This window comes from Lolium rigidum, chromosome 5 (genome assembly GCF_022539505.1).
Source record: "Lolium rigidum isolate FL_2022 chromosome 5, APGP_CSIRO_Lrig_0.1, whole genome shotgun sequence".
In the NCBI taxonomy this organism is placed as follows: domain Eukaryota; kingdom Viridiplantae; phylum Streptophyta; class Magnoliopsida; order Poales; family Poaceae; genus Lolium; species Lolium rigidum.
In genome coordinates this window covers 185,994,548-186,014,312 of record NC_061512.1, presented here as the reverse complement: position 1 = coordinate 186,014,312, position 19,765 = coordinate 185,994,548, and the positions used below count along the sequence as shown (strand labels likewise).

Below are 19,765 nucleotides of genomic sequence, written 5' to 3'. Positions count from 1 at the left end.
GCGACCCCAGCGCCACCTCCTGCCCCAGCCCCCATGGAAGCTCACGGCGCATCCCGCCGACAGGGGCTCCCCGATCCCACGAGCAGCCCCTCCCGGCCAGAGGACAAACGGGTCCTGCCGCCGCCGGCTCCGCGCGGGCTTTGCCCGGCGGAGCTCACCGGCGACGACATAGGAGGAGGTGGCTGAGCTTGTGGTGGTGGCTGGCCGGATTTCCTCCGCCACCCGTGTCGCCCAGGGGAGGGAGCGACGCGGGGGCCTTTTAATGCCAACCTGTTTGAGTGATGGTTTTAGATATTTTGATGTATGATCTTTGTTAGATCTTTGTTGAATAAATTAACATATAGATGGTCTAGCATCAATTGATGCAAAGGCTGAGACGCAATCTTCTTCATTTAAAAAATCATGTTTTTTTATGAATCAAACAACCTATGTAGAATTTTTTCATAAAATTCAAAATTTACATATATCATTTGAATCAAAGGAACACTCATCATGTAGTGCCGTAGCGGTACGTCTATACTAGCGGTACAGTAGCTATAGAAAGAAAAAAACTAGTGATCCAGTAAAGATGACACAAGTCCTTTAAATTTGCTTTCTGAAACACCTAACTAACTTGAGAATACAAGTACCTAATCTTTCACCCACCCGATCGATTTCGTTCTTATATTGTTCGTCTACTAGACACTATGCATGTTCTTTTCTTTCACTAAGTAACTCTTTCTCATATTAACACTTGGAACAAATCTTATATGGAAGTAAGTTCGTATACGAGAAAGAAAAAGAATTTCCCGCCCAAGCTAATTATACCTGCAGGAGCACCTTAGTTTATCTACACTTGGCCGAGAGTGCCGTCCCTAGGCCTGGGCGGCACCCCTCCGAATCTGACGAGGAGTTCTCCGCCGCCGCCATCGTCGACAGGCGGTGCAGCCTGGCGAAGACGGCGACCATGGGCGCGGTGTTGTAGGTGCACGCCTCGGTCTGCATGTAGGTCTTCCTGGTGTCGCTGAACTGGTCGCGGCGGTTGGGCCCGCCGACGATGGCGCCGACGAGCACGTTGGGGTTCGGCTGGTCGCGGCCGAACCAGTCGTCGAAGCCCTGCACGCACCCGATGAAGCGGTTGTCGGCCTTGTGTGCGACGATGGACGCGGCGCGGTGGTGCACGCGCAACGGGAACCGGGCGCCGTAGCCGACCATGTAGCTCATCCGCAGCGGGTTGCGGCCGAGGATGTAGTCGGCCTGCGACCGCGCGAGGGCCAGCAGCTCGGACGGCGGCACCTCCGGCGCGTCGGGGCAGCGGAGGCTCTCGGCGGCGCGGGCGAGGTAGCTGGAGTAGACGGTGAGGAGGAAGGCGGCGCTGGAGGCGTACTGGAGGTTGTTCCACTGGCGCACGTAGAGCATCCCGCCGGGGGTCCGGTGCACGTTGCTGCCGTTGTTCCGGCCGAGGCACGCGCACAGGTAGTGCTCCGCCTTCGCCTTGTACTGCTCCAGCACCGCCCGGTGCTGCGCCCCCTGCGGATCGCCGTCCAGCAGCAGCTGACGAAAATGGAGTGGCAAAATCAGTACTTCCTCCTTAAAAAATTATGCTACATATGATATTCATATTCGGTGAAAATCAAACTTTGCAAAGCTTAACTAAATATATAACAAAATATGTTAACTGTTATGGTATGAAATCAATAACTATAGAATTCAAGGTGAAATATATTTTTATATGGTCTACATTTCATATTATGGTGATTGATAAATTTTGTCATATAGTGGGCTAATTTTATAAAGTTTAACTTGGACTAAAAATTTCAAAACATATTACGCGATGGAGGGAGGGAAATTAAGAAATGGAGGCCGAGATATATGTAGCTTTTTATTTTCAAACACTTAAAATTCGTATTATGAAATTTTGAAAAATTAGGAATAAAATTCTAGAGGTAGCTAGCGAATGATCTATAGTACAATCCTGTAAATTTCAATATAAAATATTTAGTATTCTAGGCTGCATAAAAATTATAAAATCAGATAAATTATATAGTGTAGAAATATACACTATTCACTATAAAAAAATGTCACATTTTGTCTTTTTTGTAGCCTAGAATACAAAGTAGTTTATATTGAGATTTTGCACGTTTATAGTATACATCAATAGCTACACCTGAAATTTCATTTCAACTTTTTAAAATTTCAAAATATAAATTTGAAGTATTTAAAAATAAAGAGGATGGCCTCCGTTTAATTTCCCATGAACATTCTATAGAAAGCAGCTATAACAAATCAGTGATAATTAAGAACCAGGAAATATTGTCGATGGCTTAAATGAAGATTCGCAAAATTGGGATCCAGCTGGAACGATGGACAGATGTAAGTTGCAACTAACGAATCTCTCTTCAATTCCACGCAGTGTTGCTGTCGGTGGCTGCGAGCGAGTGAGGCCAGACGCGACGTGACACATATGGTGGACTCGCTTTCCTGTCAATGCTCTGACTACATGATCAAGGTGTATCTCACTGACCGACTGGTGGGCCCAGTGGACCGATGCTTAACTGGAAACATCGGGTAGCATCCTCCGATTTTAGCTCTTTTTGATGAAACCAATGAGTGAGTGAATGAAAGCCGGCCTCCGATTTTGCCTCAGCAGGTGATGCGTGACGAAGGGAGCTTCCTATCCTAGAAGAAACAAAGGAGAGACCATTTTGATTCCCTTTGCTGTTTGTTTGATTCCCACATTTCGGAAATTTTGGGTCCCAAGAATATTCTATGTTCCTTCTTGCTACTATTCGGTGCACATTTAATTGTATGGAAGCACTAAAATCTCTTCGTCTCATTTCTCGTTTTTTCACCCAAAAAAAAGGTGCACAAACTATATGAGCTCGTACTGCCTGGCGGCTAGTCCTCTTGCCGACACATTAACTTCACTTTGCTCGAGATGCGAGACAAGGCTAAGGAGTGGACAACCTGTCTGGTTGTGCGCACAGCAGAAATCTAAAGCTCAAAGAAATAAATTCGAACGTCACCACCCGTCTACCACAGCAAAAGCTGACAGCGTCGTAGCTGTATGCCATGAAGTGAGCACTTTAGTCTGAGAGACATAAGAGATTCCTATCGAAAGAACACTGTCATGGATAGGGTTTGACACGGTATGTAGCTAGTCGTACATGCATGGCCGAATAATGGAAATTTTATACGAGCCTAGCTACCGCTCTGAGATTGACATATTTGCCTGGGCAATCATATACTGTAAGAGCTAGGTAGATACTTGCCTGGAAATGAACGATGCATACTTGCACAATACTACTACTATACTAACAAATACTCTTTACAACGTGTGTTCGTGATTTCTTCACGCCATGTGCCTACGAAAGTCTCAGCAGATCGATAAAGAAGCTGATCGAGGAAGGAAGAGGTGCACGGTATTAATATTTTGACCATGTTGTCAGTCATTTCCGAAATAAACGTCCACATCTTAGAACTAGTAGTTGCAGATAACTTAAAAGCAGCTACCATGTCCATGGTTCGTTGAAAACACAAAAAATTCACTCTACTCAGCTAAATTGTTGACTGGTACACGTGAGTCTTAAAAAAATTTGTCGTTTAACATCCTAACCTTGAAGAAATTTACGGCCCGTCTATTTTTTTACAATGACAGAATCACAAACACTAGATGTAGCCTAAGCTCCATGGAGTTTTTTTTTTATAAAAAATTAAAATAATCTTTTAAAGTATCAAAAAAAACTAAATAAGGTTTCGCACTGTCGACCATCTTAGATGTCCAAGTTCATCATTCCTGTGCATCCTTGAAAATAAGGTTTAGCTAATTATCGGTCGATAAAGTTAGAGCGCCAAGGTCTTAGGCGTTGAGTCAATGCTAGTCCATGAGTTCTAACCGAGTTTAGTTTTTCCAGTTACAAGAAGATTGCAAATAATACAAAATTGTTTGGCCAGTATAAAAAGTGGGCAGTAGTCCCTTTCTTCTTGTATGGAAGGCCACAATCTATTTTCCAGATACAAATAAAACAAAATCAACTAACAAATATCAGGATTAATTACATGGAAAAAATGTCATGTTCCAGGGCAAATTAAACATGTTGCATTTTGTTTCTCCATCTCTATGGTTGCAAGAACCTTTCACATTATGAGCACCGTTGTACGAGAGAGAGAGAGAGATCTAATCAATTATTCTTGGAAAAAGATAGTGGCCTTGCATAGATGAAAAGTTTATTTTGGGCGGCGGCCTTATATATCTATATTGAAGAACAGATGGTAGAGTTTTTTTTTTGCCGGCTACCGGTGTTTGGAAATAGTGGTCATAATACCATCTGAGATTTGTTAAACAATTTTAAGAATTCGTTCAAAACTGATTTTTTTTTTGCAAATTACCTAAGTAGTGGACAATTTCGCCGGGCGTAAATTGTTTTGCGGGTTTAACCCAAAAATTGGTTTTCGGTGAAATCTCGGCCTAGAAAAGAACCCTAGTTGCAACTCAAGTGGATTGCAACTTAGATTGTTTTCGACTAGGGATGAGTTTTTCCGAGAAAAAAAAAGTTGACACCGTAAAAGGACAGTTCAGGCATCACGACGTAGTCGCGTGTGACGTCAATTAACTAAGAACTAAGCAATTTTTTAGAAGGATGCAAATTAGGCGAGCTTACCTGTTTAGATATTGATGAACAAGAAGGTTAGGTGTGAACTTGCCATTAATGGAGAAGTTTGCGACGCACAGCTCATCTATTCTGGAGTAGTTTAAAAAAGGTAAAGAAAGCTACCGCACCGTGAAGGGCAGGGCATGGAAGAACTGGATGTCGGACAGCAACGCGTCTGGACCGACCCCGTTAGAGCATCTCCACTCGTCCCCCGACGAGGCCTCCGAGCGACGTTTTTTCCATCCGGACGGCGAAATTCGGTCCAGTCGCGCCCCTGGTTTCTCGTTTTCGTCCGGATTTGGCCCTTCATCCATCCGGCGAGCCCACGCCATCCCCGGCCCCCCGGGGACCTATCGGGGACTCCGGACGAGTGAAAAGCGGGGAAGGGCCCGATCTGTCGGCGACTCGACACACAAACCCCACCGACACCTCGCTCAAAATCTCCCCCACCCCTCGTATCTCTCTCGCCGCCGGCACCACCCCGCCGGTTTGTTGCCCAGATTCCGCCGTCCCTCCTTCCCCACCTGCCTATATTCCGCCGTCTTTCGACGACGGCCTATCTGGCTGCGCCACCGCCGGCCTGTTTTCCGACTTTGGCCTACTCCCCGTCGCTCGTAGCTCGGGTTGCCTCGACCACACCCGTCAGGTGTTCGTCCATTTGCCTCGCCGGCCATGGACTCGGACGAAGAGGAGGAGCAGATGTTCGTCGAGCTTATGCGAGAAGAGATGGCAGCCGCCGCCCAAGACGAGGAGCACATGATGATCCTCGGTTGCTTGTCAAGCATGTACGCCGGACCGGAGCCGGTCGACGTGGTGGGTCGGCACCCGGGTCGCCGGAAGTCCAAGCCGAGACAGCGAATGGAGGGCTACTGCATGTTGTACGCCGACTACTTCGCCGACAATCCATTGCACGGTGAGAGTGTTTTTCGGCGTCGTTTCAGGATGAGCAGAAAGCTATTTCTGGAAATTGTGTATGCCATCCGAGACTTTGACCCCTACTTCAGATGCAAGGCGGATTGCACTGGTTTGGTTGGATTTTTGTCACTGCAGAAGCGCACAGTGGCTATGAGGATGCTGGCGTATGGAGCTCCCGGTGATGGTGCAGATGACTATCTTCGGAGGGCGGAGTCCACCACCCTTGATTGTTTCTACCGGTTCTGCAGGGCCGTCATAGCAGTGTTGGGGGACTATTACTTGAGATCACCCACTGTCGAAGACACTCAGAGGATCCTTGCAACAAATGAAGCTAGGGGTTTTTCAGGGATGCTTGGAAGCATTGACTGCATGCATTGACAATGGAAGAACTGTCCGTTTGCGTGGCAGAGAATGTACAAGGGTCACAAAAAAGGCTGCACTGTGATACTTGAAGCAGTGGCTACCCATGATCTCTGGATTTGGCACTCTTTCTTTGGTATGCCTGGATCCAACAATGACATCAACGTCATAAACTGCTCCCCGATCTTTTCCAAGCTTGTTGAGGGTCATGCTCCCCCGGTGGACTATGTGAACAATGGTCGGCACTACAACAAAGGATACTACCTTGCAGACGGTATCTATCCAAAGTGGGCAACATTTGTGAAGACTATCTCGAAACCTAGCACCCCGAAAAGACGTCGAGCGTGCATTTGGTGTCCTCCAGCAGAGATTTGCTGTCGTCCGATTCCTCGCTATGACTTGGTCCAAAGATCAGATGTGGGAGGTGATGAACTGTTGTGTTTGCCTACACAATATGATTATTAAAAATGAGCGAAAACATCCGGTTCCTCTGGCTGAGCAACAAGCACCATATGAGAGAGAGGGTCCTCTTGCACAGCCTAATCACCAGGTGCCTCCATCATGGGCCGCCTTCATTGCTATGCGTCAGGAGATTCGAGACTCTACAATGCATCGACTCGCTGCAAGATGATCCGGTGGAGCACATATGGACGCTCCGAGGCAACGCCAACGCCGACGCCAACTAGTCTGTCATAATTTGTTTGAAAAATTGTGAAATTGTGTGCTTCATTTGTTTCAGCACTTGTTAAACATTGTACTGATTATGCCGAATTTGTTTCAGCAATTTTCGTACTCTTGCTCGCCGAACTTGTTAAATTTTATGTTAAATTTGTTTAAAATATGTCAAATGGTCGAGGTTGGGGGTTTCCTGCCGGGGGCGGCTGGAACTTCGGCGCTTCCCAGGCCAAATCTTCCTCCAATCCGGACGAAAATTTCGTCGGATTTAGGCGTGGGGAACGCCAACGAGTGGAGATGCTCTTACCTACACACTGAAGACAGTGAGCTCGGGATCGCGCCAGATCATCCATCCTACTCAGCCTCCCTGTAGACCGGGACATGCAATGTGGAATTCCGCGCGCACGGTGGGGCCCCCGTCTTCGACAGATCACTTTGACGTGCGGGGAATAGAGGAGTCGCGCGCGTCACCGGAGCTTGATCCACATGCAAACGACGCGACGTCGTCGTGCCCCTTTCGATCACTGGCCAAAGCTCTGTTGAAATATTGGGCCCACTTTTAGTGGCCCAAATTAGATTTCAGTTTTTCCTATAAATCTCAAAGCCCACATAGTGGCAGCCTTGTGAGTTTGAGCCCAAGTTGGTGGCAGCTCACTAGGGAGTGGCAAGAGGTGGGAAGTTTAGTCCCACATGGAAAGTTGGGAGGAAGTTAGACCATCTTATAAGGTGGGTTGTTCCACCACTAGTAAGTGAGTGAGAATAGGAGTGCTACACGCGCGCTCCTCCTCCTCCTCGCTCGTCTCGTCTCGTCTCGTCTCGACTCGACACGACACGTCACGACGCGCGCCGCGCTCGTGGTGAGTGGATTGAGCCTCGAGCCGAGACTTTCCTTACTTTTTGCAGCTCAGGAAAACGAACAGAGTCCTAGACGGACGTGTCGCAGTTAGTCGGTTCGGGTCGCTCCCGGATCGTGGGCTATTTGTAACCGACTCAAAACGATCGTGCGACGTGGGCGTGGCCCACGTTGCCTAGGGTTTCCCGAGCCTATATAATCTCCCCGCCGGCTACCGCGAAACACATCCAATACACGAGTTAGGGTTTCCACCTCTCTCGCTTGCGCCGCCATCGTAGCCTACTCCATCCCGCGCGCCGACGTGCATCGGCGAACGGGAGAGCGAGTCTCCGGAACCGCTCGTCCTTGCGATCCCGTACGGGAGAGGGCGAATTAGGTTTTGGGAAGCGCTCCGCGCGACCGCTCAAGCTCTTCATCACGGGTCGCCTTCCGTCCAAGTCGGGCGGTGTTGCCTACCGTCGTCTTCAACGCTGTCTACTTCGACCCGTCGTCCACTGTCGTCAACAACGTTGTCATCAACAACGTTGCTGCTGCGACATCGTCCGCTACACCTCCATCGCCACCTCCACCGGATCGGTACGTGCGACATATCTCGATCCGTTTAGCGATGGATGCTTTCATTGTTTGCTGCTGCTGTTGCTCATGTTGATTAATGCATCTAGTATGTTCGAGTTTCACATGTTAGTAGTTGTCTGTCGTCATGCTTAATATTCTGGAATTAATCATGGAAATTGTGCCTAATTATCCAACAATCCAAAAACCTAATTGTAGGCAATTTCTGAGTTAACAATGGCTGGTTTTTCCGATGCATCGAGGCCGGATAAGTTTACCGGTGTGCACTTTAAGAGGTGGCGAGTATAAGGCCATGCTCCGGCTTACTCATACGAAAGTGTTCGAAGTTACCGATGGTTTACACGAAGGAACTATATCCGACCAAGATCGGAACAAGTTCAAGGAAAACAATACTCTCTTCGTCGGATGCGTTCTAAGTATTCTTGCTCGATCGTCCGTGTGATGTGTACATGCACTTAACGGATGGTAAAGAGCTCCGGGATGCACTGAATGCTAAGTTCGGTGCAACCGATGCGAGCGATGAATCGTACATCATGGAGAGCTTCCATGACATCGGGATGGTTAACAACCGTTCTGTAGTCGAACAAGCTCATGAGATACAGTGCATTGCGAAAGAGCTTGAACTCCTTAAGTGTGCCTTACCTGACAAGTTTGTGGCTGGATGCATCATCGCTAAGTTGCCCCCTTCATGGAGGAACTTTGCCACAACTCTCAAACACAAGAGACAAGGAGATATCGGTTGAAAATCCGATAGCGTCTCTTGATGTTGAGGAGAAAGCTCGGGCTAAGGATAATGCGAGAAAGGAGAGGGTCGGTCTAGCGCCAACATGGTGCGAAGAAACCCTACGAGCAAGAACAAAGGGAATAACAAGCCCTCCTTCAATAAGCCTATGAAGACTACAACCTTCAAGAAGAAGAAGATGATAAACAAAGCGGATACGAGCTGCTTTACCGTGGAGAGGCTGGCCACTTTTCTAAGGACTCGTCCGGAGAGAGGCGGACCGCAAGAAAAAGGGAGGCAAGTCAACACGGTGACCGCTAGCAATGCTGATGGGTACGGTAATCTCTTTACTTGTTCTTTCGGTATTTCAATCTCCATGTTGGTGGATTGATACGGGTGCTAATGTTCATGTGTGTGCTTGACATATCCATGTTCACTTCTTACCAGGTCGCCCGGGATTCTTCCGTCTTGATGGGGAATTGGTCACATGCTTCGTTCGTGGTGTTGGCACGGTAGATCCGAAGTTCACTTCGGGGAAGATCGTGCGGTGAGGAACGTGCGGCATGTCCCTACTATGAACAAGAATCTCGTTAGCGGCTCCCTTCTATGCGAGAGATGGGTTTAAGGTTGTTTTAGAGTCGAATAAAGTAGGTGTTTCCAAGTTTGGACAATTTATTGGTAAAGGCTATGAGTGCGGAGGCTTGTTCCGCTTTTCGCTTTACGATTTCGGTAATAAGTACGTGAACCATATTTGTGGCAATGTTAGTGATGATACCGGTGTTTGGCATTCTCGTTTATGTCACATTAATTTTGGTTTAATGTCTCGGCTATCCAGTTTAAGTTTAATTCCGAATTTTACCATTGCCAAAGGTTCTAAGTGCCATAGTTGTGTGCAATCAAAGCAACCTCGGAAGCCTCACAAGGCGGCCGAGGAGAGAAACTTGGCACCTCTAGAACTCATACATTCGATCTATGCGAGATGAATGGTGTGTTGACAAAAGGTGGAAAGAGATATTTCATGACATTGATTGATGATGCGACTAGATTTTGCTATGTTTACTTGTTGCGAACTAAAGATGAAGCTTTAGACTACTTTAAAATTTATAAGGCCGAAGTTGAAAATCAACTAGAGAGAAAGATCAAGCGTCTTAGGTCGGATCGTGGTGGTGAATATTTTCCTAAAATCTTTGATGAATTCTGTGAGGAACATGGCATTATTCATGAGAGGACGCCTCCCTATTCGCCCCAATCAAACGGGGTTGCCGAGAGGAAAAACCGCACGCCGACCGACTTGGTGAATTCCATGTTAGCCACTGCTGGTTTATCAAAGGCATGGTGGGGGGAGGCTTTATTGACTTCATGTCATGTCCTGAATAGAGTTCCTAACAAGAATAAAGATAAAACCCCTTACGAGGAGTGGGCTGGAAGAAAACCATCACTTTCGTATCTGCGCACATGGGGATGTTTGGCGAAAGTCAATATTCCAATCACTAAGAAGCGCAAACTCGGACCAAAGACGAGTGGATTGTATCTTTCTAGGTTATGCTCCGCGGAGTGTAGGATATAGATTTTTAGTAGTTCAATCCGAGGTACCTGATATGCATGTTGATACTATTATGGAATCTCGTGATGCAACATTTTTTGAGAATATGTTTCCTATGAAAGATATGCATAGCATTGCTAGAATTTCTACCGAGATAATTCCCGAGTCTAGTACATCTAATGAGTATTTTGAACAATCACATGAGAATGTTACTGAGAAGGATGACAATGAAGCTCCTAAACGGAGCAAGAGACGAAGGATTGAAAAATCCTTTGGTGATGATTTCATTGTGTACCTTGTGGATGATACTCCCACGTCCATTGCGAGAGGCATATGCATCTCCGGATGCGGATGATCGGAAAGAAGCTCGTCCATAATGAGATGGACTCGATTCTTTCTAATGGAACTTGGGAGCTATCGAACGACCCCATGGATGCAAGCCCGTGGGCTGCAAATGGGTGTTCAAGAAGAAGCTAAGACCTGATGGTACTATTGAGAAGTACAAGGCGCGGCTTGTAGCTAAAGGCTACACACGAGAGAGAAGGCGAAGATTACTTCGACACCTATTCACCTGTCGCTAGACTTACCACCATTCGAGTACTACTGTCCATGGCTGCCTCCTATGGTCTTATCGTTCATCAAATGGACGTAAAGACAGCTTTTCTTAATGGAGAGTTGGAAGAGGAAATCTATATGGATCAGCCTCGATGGGTTCGTAGTAAAAGGTGAAGAAAGAAAGGTGTGCAAGTTGCTGAAATCTTTATATGGCACTGAAACAAGCACCTAAGCAATGGCATGAGAAGTTTGACGGAACTTTAACTTACGTAGGCTTTGTTGTCAATGAGGCCGACAAGTGCGTTTACTATCGTCATGGTAGGGGCGAAGGTGTTATACTATGTTTGTATGTGGATGATATTCGATCTTTGGTACAAACATGAAAGTAATACACGAGGTCAAGTCTTTCTTGTCAAAGAGCTTTGATATGAAAGATGCGGGAGAAGCTGATGTGATTCCGAACATCAAGCTGATTAAGAACGAGAGTGGGATTACTCTAACGCAATCCCATTATGTTGAGAAGATCTTGAGCCGGTTCGGCTATATTGATAGCAAGCCTTCTTCAACACCTTATGATCCCAGTGTGACACTACGCAAGAACCGGAGGATTGCCATAGATCAATTGAGATATTCTCAGATCGTTGGCTCACTCATGTACTTAGCGAGCGCGACTAGACCCGACATTTCTTTTGTTGTTAGCAAGTTGAGTAGGTTCATGTCAAACCCGGGTACTGATCATTGGCATGCACTTGATAGGGTCATGCGCTACCTATGTGGTACAATGAGTTATGGGATTCACTATTCAGGGCACCCAGCTGTGCTTGAAGGATATAGTGATTCGAATTGGATCTCGAGATGTAGCTGATCCGTACGCCACAAGTGGGTATGTATTTACCTTTGGAGGTGGCGCGGTGTCATGGAGATCTTGTAAGCAAACCATATTGACGAGGTCAACTATGGAAGCAGAACTTATCGCTTTAGACACAACCACTTGTTGAATCGGAATGGTTGCGTGAGCTCTTGATGGACTTGCCCGTGGTTGAAAAACCTGTTCCGGCAATCCTTTGAATTGTGACAATCAAGCTGTAATTGTCAAAGTGAACAATTCTAAGGATAACGCAAAGTCATCAAGACACGTCAAGAGACGTTTGAAGTCCGTCGGGAAATTGCGAAACTCCGGAGTAATAAGCTGTTACATATATTCAAACGAGACAAAAACCTAGCGGATCCCTTTACAAAGGGACTATCACGTAATGTGATAGAAAGTGCATCGAGGAGATGGGTTTGAGACCCGTTGATGTTACGCCATAGTGGTAACCCAACCTTTGTGATCGGAGATCCCGTAAATTAGGACACAGGAAGAACAAACTAGTGGTTTAATTGAGGAGAGTATTATGTAACCCTCTCTATGTGAAGATGCACAACTCTCGGTTGTCTGTAAGGCAGGTTGGCAACAAGCCTTAATGTGTTTATGTTGGCTATTTTAGCAAAGATGCTGTCCTACAGAGCATTCTTGAAATAACACACCTATATGAGTCCGATTGTTAAACGTCGCAATCTATGAGATTTGTGTGATCTCTAGTAAACTCATGAAGAGACCATGAAGTATGACGCATATGCTTCACCCGCGGGGTAGGCTACCGGCAGCCATGTACTGGTCATGACTTTGAGTGAAACCCTGTTCACGCAAAACTTGCAATTCAAGGCTTAGTCCATTGTTCAAGTGTGAGTGGATGTAGCTTAAGGTTCTAGGCGGAAGTTCAACTTAACGAGTCTCCGCTGAAACACTTGGTATATAAACAAGCAGCGAGTATTGGTAAATCTCTAAATGGGGATTTGAGATCTCGGTGGGGGATTGTTGAAATATTGGGCCCACTTTTAGTGGCCCAAATTAGATTTCAGTTTTTCCTATAAATCTCAAAGCCCACATAGTGGCAACCTTGTGAGTTTGAGCCCAAGTTGGTGGCAGCTCACTAGGGAGTGGCAAGAGGTGGGAAGTTTAGTCCCACATGGAAAGTTGGGAGGAAGTTAGACCACCTTATAAGGTGGGTTGTTCCACCACTAGTAAGTGAGTGAGAATAGGAGTGCTACACGCGCGCTCCTCCTCCTCCTCGCTCGCTCGTCTCGTCTCGACTCGACTCGACACGACACGTCACGACGCGCGCCACGCTCGTGGTGAGTGGATTGAGCCTCGAGCCGAGACTTTCCTTACTTTTTGCAGCTCAGGAAAACGAACAGAGTCCTAGACGGACGCGTCGCAGTTAGTCGGTTCGGGTCGCTCCCGGATCGTGGGCTATCTGTAACCGACTCAAAACGTTCGTGCGACGTGGGCGTGGCCCACGTTGCCTAGGGTTTCCTGAGCCTATATAATCTCCTGCCCGGCTACACATCCAATACACGAGTTAGGGTTTTCACCTCTCTCTGCTTGCGCCGCCATCGTAGCCTACTCCATCCCGCGCGCCGACGTGCATCGGCGAACGGGAGAGCAGGTCTCCGGAACCACTCGTCCTTGCGATCTTGTACGGGAGAGGGCGAATTAGGTTTTGGGAAGCGCTCTGCGCGGCCGCTCAAGCTCTTCATCACGGGTCGCCTTCCGTCCAAGTCGGGCGGTGCTGCCTACCGTCGTCTTCAACGCTGTCTACTTCGACCCGTCGTCCTCGCTCGTCAACAACGTTGTCATCAACAACGTTACTGGCTGCGACATCGTGCGCTACACCTCCACTCGCCACCTCCACCGGATCGGTACGTGCGACATATCTCGATCTGTTTAGCGATGGATGCTTTACTTGTTTGCGCTGCTGCTTGCTCATGTTGATTAATGCATCTAGTATGTTCGAGTTTCACATGTTAGTAGTTGCTGTCGTCATGCTTAATATTCTGGAATTAATCATGGAAATTGTGCCTAATTATCCAACAAGCTCACTCTCGATCGCTCGCCTCCATGCGAAAGATGGTAGAGATCTTCTGTTTCTTCGCTGCCTGCAAGGCCATCTCCAAAGAGGAGACCATCCCGCGCCCGCACCTTCGGATGGATCGGACAAAAACCTAGCCCAGCACGCTGACCCATTCCAAAAACGGATGACCACGGCATTCGGTACGATCCAAAGCCGGCCCAAATATGGGCTGAGGTTGCGTGGCCGCTGACGCTAATCGCTGGCCGCTCGCGTCCGCCCCTAGCCGGCGTGTCATAGCGAGATAGCATCTTTTTGCACTAAAATTAGATATTACATATTTCTTAAATCTACCTACTACTAGTCTAGATACGTACGGGGCCGGCGACTCGCCGTCGACTCGCCCGCCGGGGCCGTCGATTTCACCCGACGCAGGCGGCCTGTATGCGTGAGGATTCCACTCCAGCTGGGTGGCCCTCTTGCGGCGTTCCTCCGCGGCCGCCCTCCTCCTTTCCGCCGTGCAGCTTGGGCGCGCTCGCGCTTCGCCTCGTGCGGCGGCACCATCCGCTTCCCGCACAACTCGAGCTCCTGCGAGGCGGCGCGTTCCACAGTGGCCCGTGCCTCCAAGCGGACGCGGATGGCGGCCTGGACCTCGTGGTTCTCCTCCCGGCGACGCACGCGCTCTTGGCGGTCGCGCTCCGCCGACGCAGCATCCTGTCGGGCGCATCGCTCGGGCGAGGGCAGCTGGATGAGCTCGCGGGCTGCTCGTATAGCGAGGAGTTGGTTCTTCTGGCCGAGGAGGTCGCCTAAACGGCGGCGGCCGGCCCGCAAGAATGCCTCGTGCTCCTTCGACACGCGCGTGAGGTCGGCGAGACGCTCCTCGATGGCGACGTTGATGTTCGCCATCACGAGATCGTCGAAGAAGTCCTCCGCATCGACGGGCTTCTCCTCCGCGACGGGATCCACCTCCTCGTCCGCGGCCTCGTACCAGCCGTCTGCGGTCTCGTGCCAGCCGTCCGCGGCCGCCTCCACCAGCTCCGCGTCCTTTTCCTTCTTCGCCGCCCCCTCGGCCGCGACGCGGATGGCCTTGTCGTCGACGACCCAACGCGTCCTGCCGCTCCTCCTCCTCCGTCCGCGAGAACCTAGCCCGGGCGGCGAGGGAGAGCTTGGCCCACGTGACAGCTTTTTAGGTCGCAGCGTTGGGCGCAGTTTGCGATCTAAACGGACACGCAGACGCGGGCCGCTGTCCGGGTGTCCGCGCGGCTCTCAAACTGCCCAAAACGGACAACTCAGCGCGTCCATTTGGGTGGCCGGGTTGGAGATGCCCTAAACCCCGCGTGGGGGTTTGAAGCTCCATTTCGCCTGCGGGTTCCCTCCGGAATACGTGGGAGGAAGGATTATCGGTCGTCTGTGTCTTTTTCCCCAACGTCGTCTGTTTTGGACCTGAGTAAGTTAGTTGATGGAATTTCTCGGCCCGGTCGGTCGGTCGGTCTCGCAAGCAAGCAAGCGAACAAACTGTACCAAAATTTCGTGCGTGTGTTTTGGCCGTGCTCGCGCGAGGGGGCGCAGAAACCTCGTCTTCTCTCCCCCACACGCCCGCGTCAGCAAAGCCGAATCCAGAAGATAGCTAGCTATAGGAAGAGGATACATACGGTGATCGAGTGCTGATCTCAGCGCTTATCGGCCAACCTTGCGCTCGATCGACTACCTATATCTGTGATGACACAGCACCGATGCCCATGTAGCCCCGACCCGGCAATCAATTGCTTTACAGCACCGACATCCATCCTGAGGCAGGTGTCCGTACGTCCATGGCTAGCGTGGCGAGCGCTAGCGTGTGCGTGATGTTTAGCCCACTCGATCCCACTGATGTTTCTGATGTGTGATCGGCTTGTCTACGCGCTCGTACGTCGTAATTCGTATTCGAGATTCATCACTTCTCATAGTTTCTCCCTGTCGCGCGTCCTACAACCACATGGCAGTGACATGATCAATTTCTCCACCCTTGAGGCAAAGACCGGGCTGGGTGGTCGCGCCGCGTGACCACTCGCTTCGCCTAGCAGCGGGTGCGAGGCTGTTGCTTCAACGGTCTTCGCTTCCACGTCTTCGCCGCGGCTTTCACCATCAATGGTGTCGTTTCGTCTTCTGCATGTGCACTAATACTGTCAGGCAGTGGCTGGTCTTCTGCGCCGCCATCAATAACATCGTGTCCCACGTGCGTCGGGTCTTTAAATGGCGATCGGCATCGTCGATGTCAACGCCCACACCTCCATTCGACACCACGCGCCGATTCATCACCATGGGGAAAAAGAAGGACTCTAGCATCGGCGTGAAGCAGGCGCAACCGAACAGGGTGTCGCTCATTGTCGCCATGGCGCGGCTGTTGCACAGGATGCCCTGCAACTAGCGGGACATGCACCTGCCTGTCGGCGGCAGGCGGCCTAGCCAACATCATGTGCATGTCACGTCGGTTCCTCTCCGCGCAATCCGGAGCGGAGCATTAAGATCCGCCACATCCGCGCCGATCCAGCCTACATCGTCGACTCCGATCGATGGCTCCGCCCCTGCCCCGGTACACTGCCGACATCATGCTACCAGACCTCACGGAGGATGAGGGCCCCGAACGGGGGCTGCAGAACTCAGCCCCGTACCCGCCATCGTCTATGCCGTTCAATTCGTGGGCTCCAACGGTCGCTCCACCTCCACCAGCGGCAGCACGTTTCGCCGGATGCCAACTAGTCATGGGCAACTAGGACGAGGAATAGCCTAGGGTAGCAGACCATGCGCCTATTAGTTTTAGTTTTTTTTTATTTTCCTTACGTAAATTATGTTTCTCTTGGATGCAAAATCTATTTACTTTTTTCGTGTAGGGCTATTTAGGACATCCGGCGCAAACGGCCGTGTGATTAAATTCGATCATTTGAGCCGACGTAAACAGATGCATTGGGTTAATTTAAGGATCCGTTTTGCGTCGGCACACTGGAGATGCTTGACGATTCACTAATCTATGCCATGTTTTATCTCGTCTTAAAATATCTGACAGGATAGGACAGGACCAATTCCTGCTCCGTCCTGCTGATAATTCGGCGTGCGTAGAGAGGATTGACCAAGAGGCGAGGTTCCGATAAACCACCATTTTACCTCTAGGCTGCTAGCCATTTCCTCTTAAAAAAAGCTGCCAAGACATGATCAAGTCGTGCCTTGTTAGCTAAGCCTGCGTACGTCGAGTGGATTGCCAATTCAAACCCTACCGTGCCAGGGAACAGTTGCGCGATGCGATCGGAGCCTTTTATTTCCTCGGTTAGCGTCAGCGGGGTTTCAGGATTTTTCCGGAAAGGAAACCGAATAATCCTAAAGCAGGGCGAGAGCACGACGTGGATGGGAAAGGCAAAGCCGAGCTTAATTAGCAGGACCCTGCAGCTTTCAGGAGGGGAAAAAGGCTCTGACGAGATGCCTGGCCATGTGAGGGCAGGACGATCTCACTCACTCACTTCTCCAGCGACCATAATTGCAGAAGCCCTACTGCTGACTGAATGGCTATAGCTACAGCCTACATGGCTCGCCTAACAGGTGAGATTAGTCGTCGTCGTCAGTGATCGATCAACAGCGACCTGTGTCTCCAGATCTCAGTCCACTCATCACCGTTTCATGGTCTCATGGATTGCCAACTAGGCGTGTTGCTATAATTCCTGCTTGGGTTTGGCATGATCTTACGTACAAAGGTGTGGATCCTACATGGATTCTTCCAGGGAGCAAGAAAGTGTAAGCCATGTGGAGGCATTGATAATCCACTTTCGTACTGTACCGTAAGCAAGGGGCGCCCCTCGGGCGGGAAATTGAAACGCCCTACCAATGTGTGTGCGTGCGTTAGCGTATCTAACTTCTAACCCTGTATTGTGGTTGTGGTAAAACTGAAAACGATCTTAGCTACTCTTGGTAGATGCATTGAATTTCTGCACGGTGAGGTAGGGGACATGCAGGGCCGTAGCCTAGCCCTTGCTCAACCACCGGCACCGACTTAAATTACTGATCAACTATGACTGAAGCGATCAAGTGCCGAGATTGGCATGAAGCGTTTCTAGTCTAGTTCTGAAAGCGAAATTCCATGGCAGTACGAAACGTGACGACAGAAGACGTAAAGAAGGTGTGTTGTTGACGTACCTTGGCGGCGAGGACCTGCAGTCCGGCGTACTTGTTCTCCCAGCTGAACTCGGTCATGGGCCACCCGGCGCCGCCGGCGAGGGAGCGGGCGTGGTCGACGGCGTAGCGGAGGTAGGCCTCCTCGGCCGTGGCCCGGTGCAGCCAGAAGGCCGCCCAGAGCAGCTCGTCCCGGTAGCCGCTGACGGAGGTGTAGAAGCTGTGCGCCTGCTTGATGCTGCTGTCGTAGTTGCCCCGGTACGTGTCCGCGAACTCGAACAGCTGCCGCGCGTGCCGGAGCAGGAGGTCCGCGTAGTCGCGGTGCTCGGCGGAGCGGCGGAAGACGAGCGAGGCGGCGGCGAGCGCCGCGGCCGTCTCACCGACGAGGTCGGATCCCGGGTTGTCCTTGTCCACGCGGTACGCCTGCCGCGACGTCGTCATGTCCTCCGGCCGCTGCCAGCAGTAGTGGTCCGTGTCGCCGTCCCCCACCTGCATGCCAAGCTCGTCAGGTCAGACAGCCAGCGGCGCTCGATCGTCCGTCATCAAGGCCATCATTCGCAGCAGCAGTAAATTAATGACGGCTGTCGGCCGCTTTTCGATCGCGTGTCGTCTCGAAATGGTCGCGCGATCCACTGGAAGCCCCAGCGCGCGGTAAAAAGGAACATTGCGTGCGCGTGACGTACCTCTGCCCAGTATACGAATGGCTCTGTGTGCGCCTTGACGAAGTAGTCGGTGCCCCACTTGATGGCCTCGAGCGCGTGCCCCCACTCCCCGGCGGCCTGGACGTCGTCGCCGAACTCGACGACGCCCCAGGCGAGCATGGTGACGGTGAAGGCCATGGGCAGGCCGAACTTGACGTGGTCGCCGGCGTCGTAGTAGCCGCCCACCAGGTCCACCCCCTGCTGCAGCCCGTCGGTGAGGCCCGAGTGGCCGCGCCACCGCACGCGTTGCCCGTACGGCAGCCGCCCCGACCGCTGCGCCTCGAAGTAGAGCAGGCTCTTCGACAGCGCGGCGCCGTAGTCCGGCGGCGCATCCGCCTCCGCTGCCATGGCGGGGACGAGGTAGAGCAGCGCGAGGAGGGCGGCGGCCAGGAGCACCGGCGGCGGCGCGGCGGGGGGCAGGGGGCTCGCCCGACGGGCGCTGCGCTGGCTCATGACACGCCCGCGCTTGCGCGCCGACGATGGCGACGGCGACGCAAAGCCCCGCGATCAGGGCCTTCCCTCTTTTTAGCCGGACTAGCGGTGTATTTTGGCTTCCTGGCTGGGTTTCGTGTTTCCTTTCCGTCGCCCTTTATGTTTGTCTCTGACTGAATGACTCCCTGATCTGGGGTTTGTAGGCAAGCAAGCAACCGAGTGTCAAGTGTTTCCAGGTGCGCGAGAAATGATATCTGCGGGTCCCGTCCCCGGCACGTAGGCGCGCGGCCGCTGGGCCGGCCTACGTGTCCGCGGCGCGCCAAGACCGGCCAAATGCGTGACGCACGCTCTGCGCCCGGCCGGTGCGTGCTCGGCGCGGCCCGGCGCGCGAACGGTGCGCGGGTGTTGGGTTCTGGCTAGCCGGGAATGGAGATCGGCGGCGAGGGATGGGGAGGACGGACGGACCTGAGCTGATCACCGGCTCACCGCTGCCGCAGCTTGATCGTGGGCGAGCGGCATTAATACTTGGCTAATGTGAGTGGGGCGAGGGGGATAATTGACCGGCCGTGCAGGGGCAGGCACGCATCGAATGAGTGAAACATGGCGTGCTCCGCTCCGCTCCGCTCCCACGCTCCACGCGTACCCAACGCCTACCGGCCGAGCTTCATTCAATGGCGAGGATAGAAAAATGTCGGTAGGGCATGGCGGACAGGGCGGCCTTGCCTGGACCCCGGCGGCGCGCCCGGTACGTGTTGGACGGCCGCGGCCGCCAACAGAT

The 19,765-nt window shown here is 51.1% G+C and overlaps 1 protein-coding gene across 1 annotated transcript; it reads right to left on the bottom strand.

The window, feature by feature from the left end:
- Positions 1 to 558: 558 nt before the first annotated feature.
- LOC124656846 (endoglucanase 22-like) lies at positions 559 to 19,008 on the bottom strand. The gene is made up of 3 exons (XM_047195513.1): positions 18,538 to 19,008; positions 17,879 to 18,343; positions 559 to 1,533 (listed from the first exon to the last, which is right to left on the bottom strand). Exons 1-3 carry the CDS (start codon positions 19,006 to 19,008, stop codon positions 826 to 828), a joined length of 1,644 nt encoding a protein of 547 aa, XP_047051469.1. The 3' UTR covers positions 559 to 825.
- Between the last annotated feature and the right edge of the window lie 757 nt (positions 19,009 to 19,765).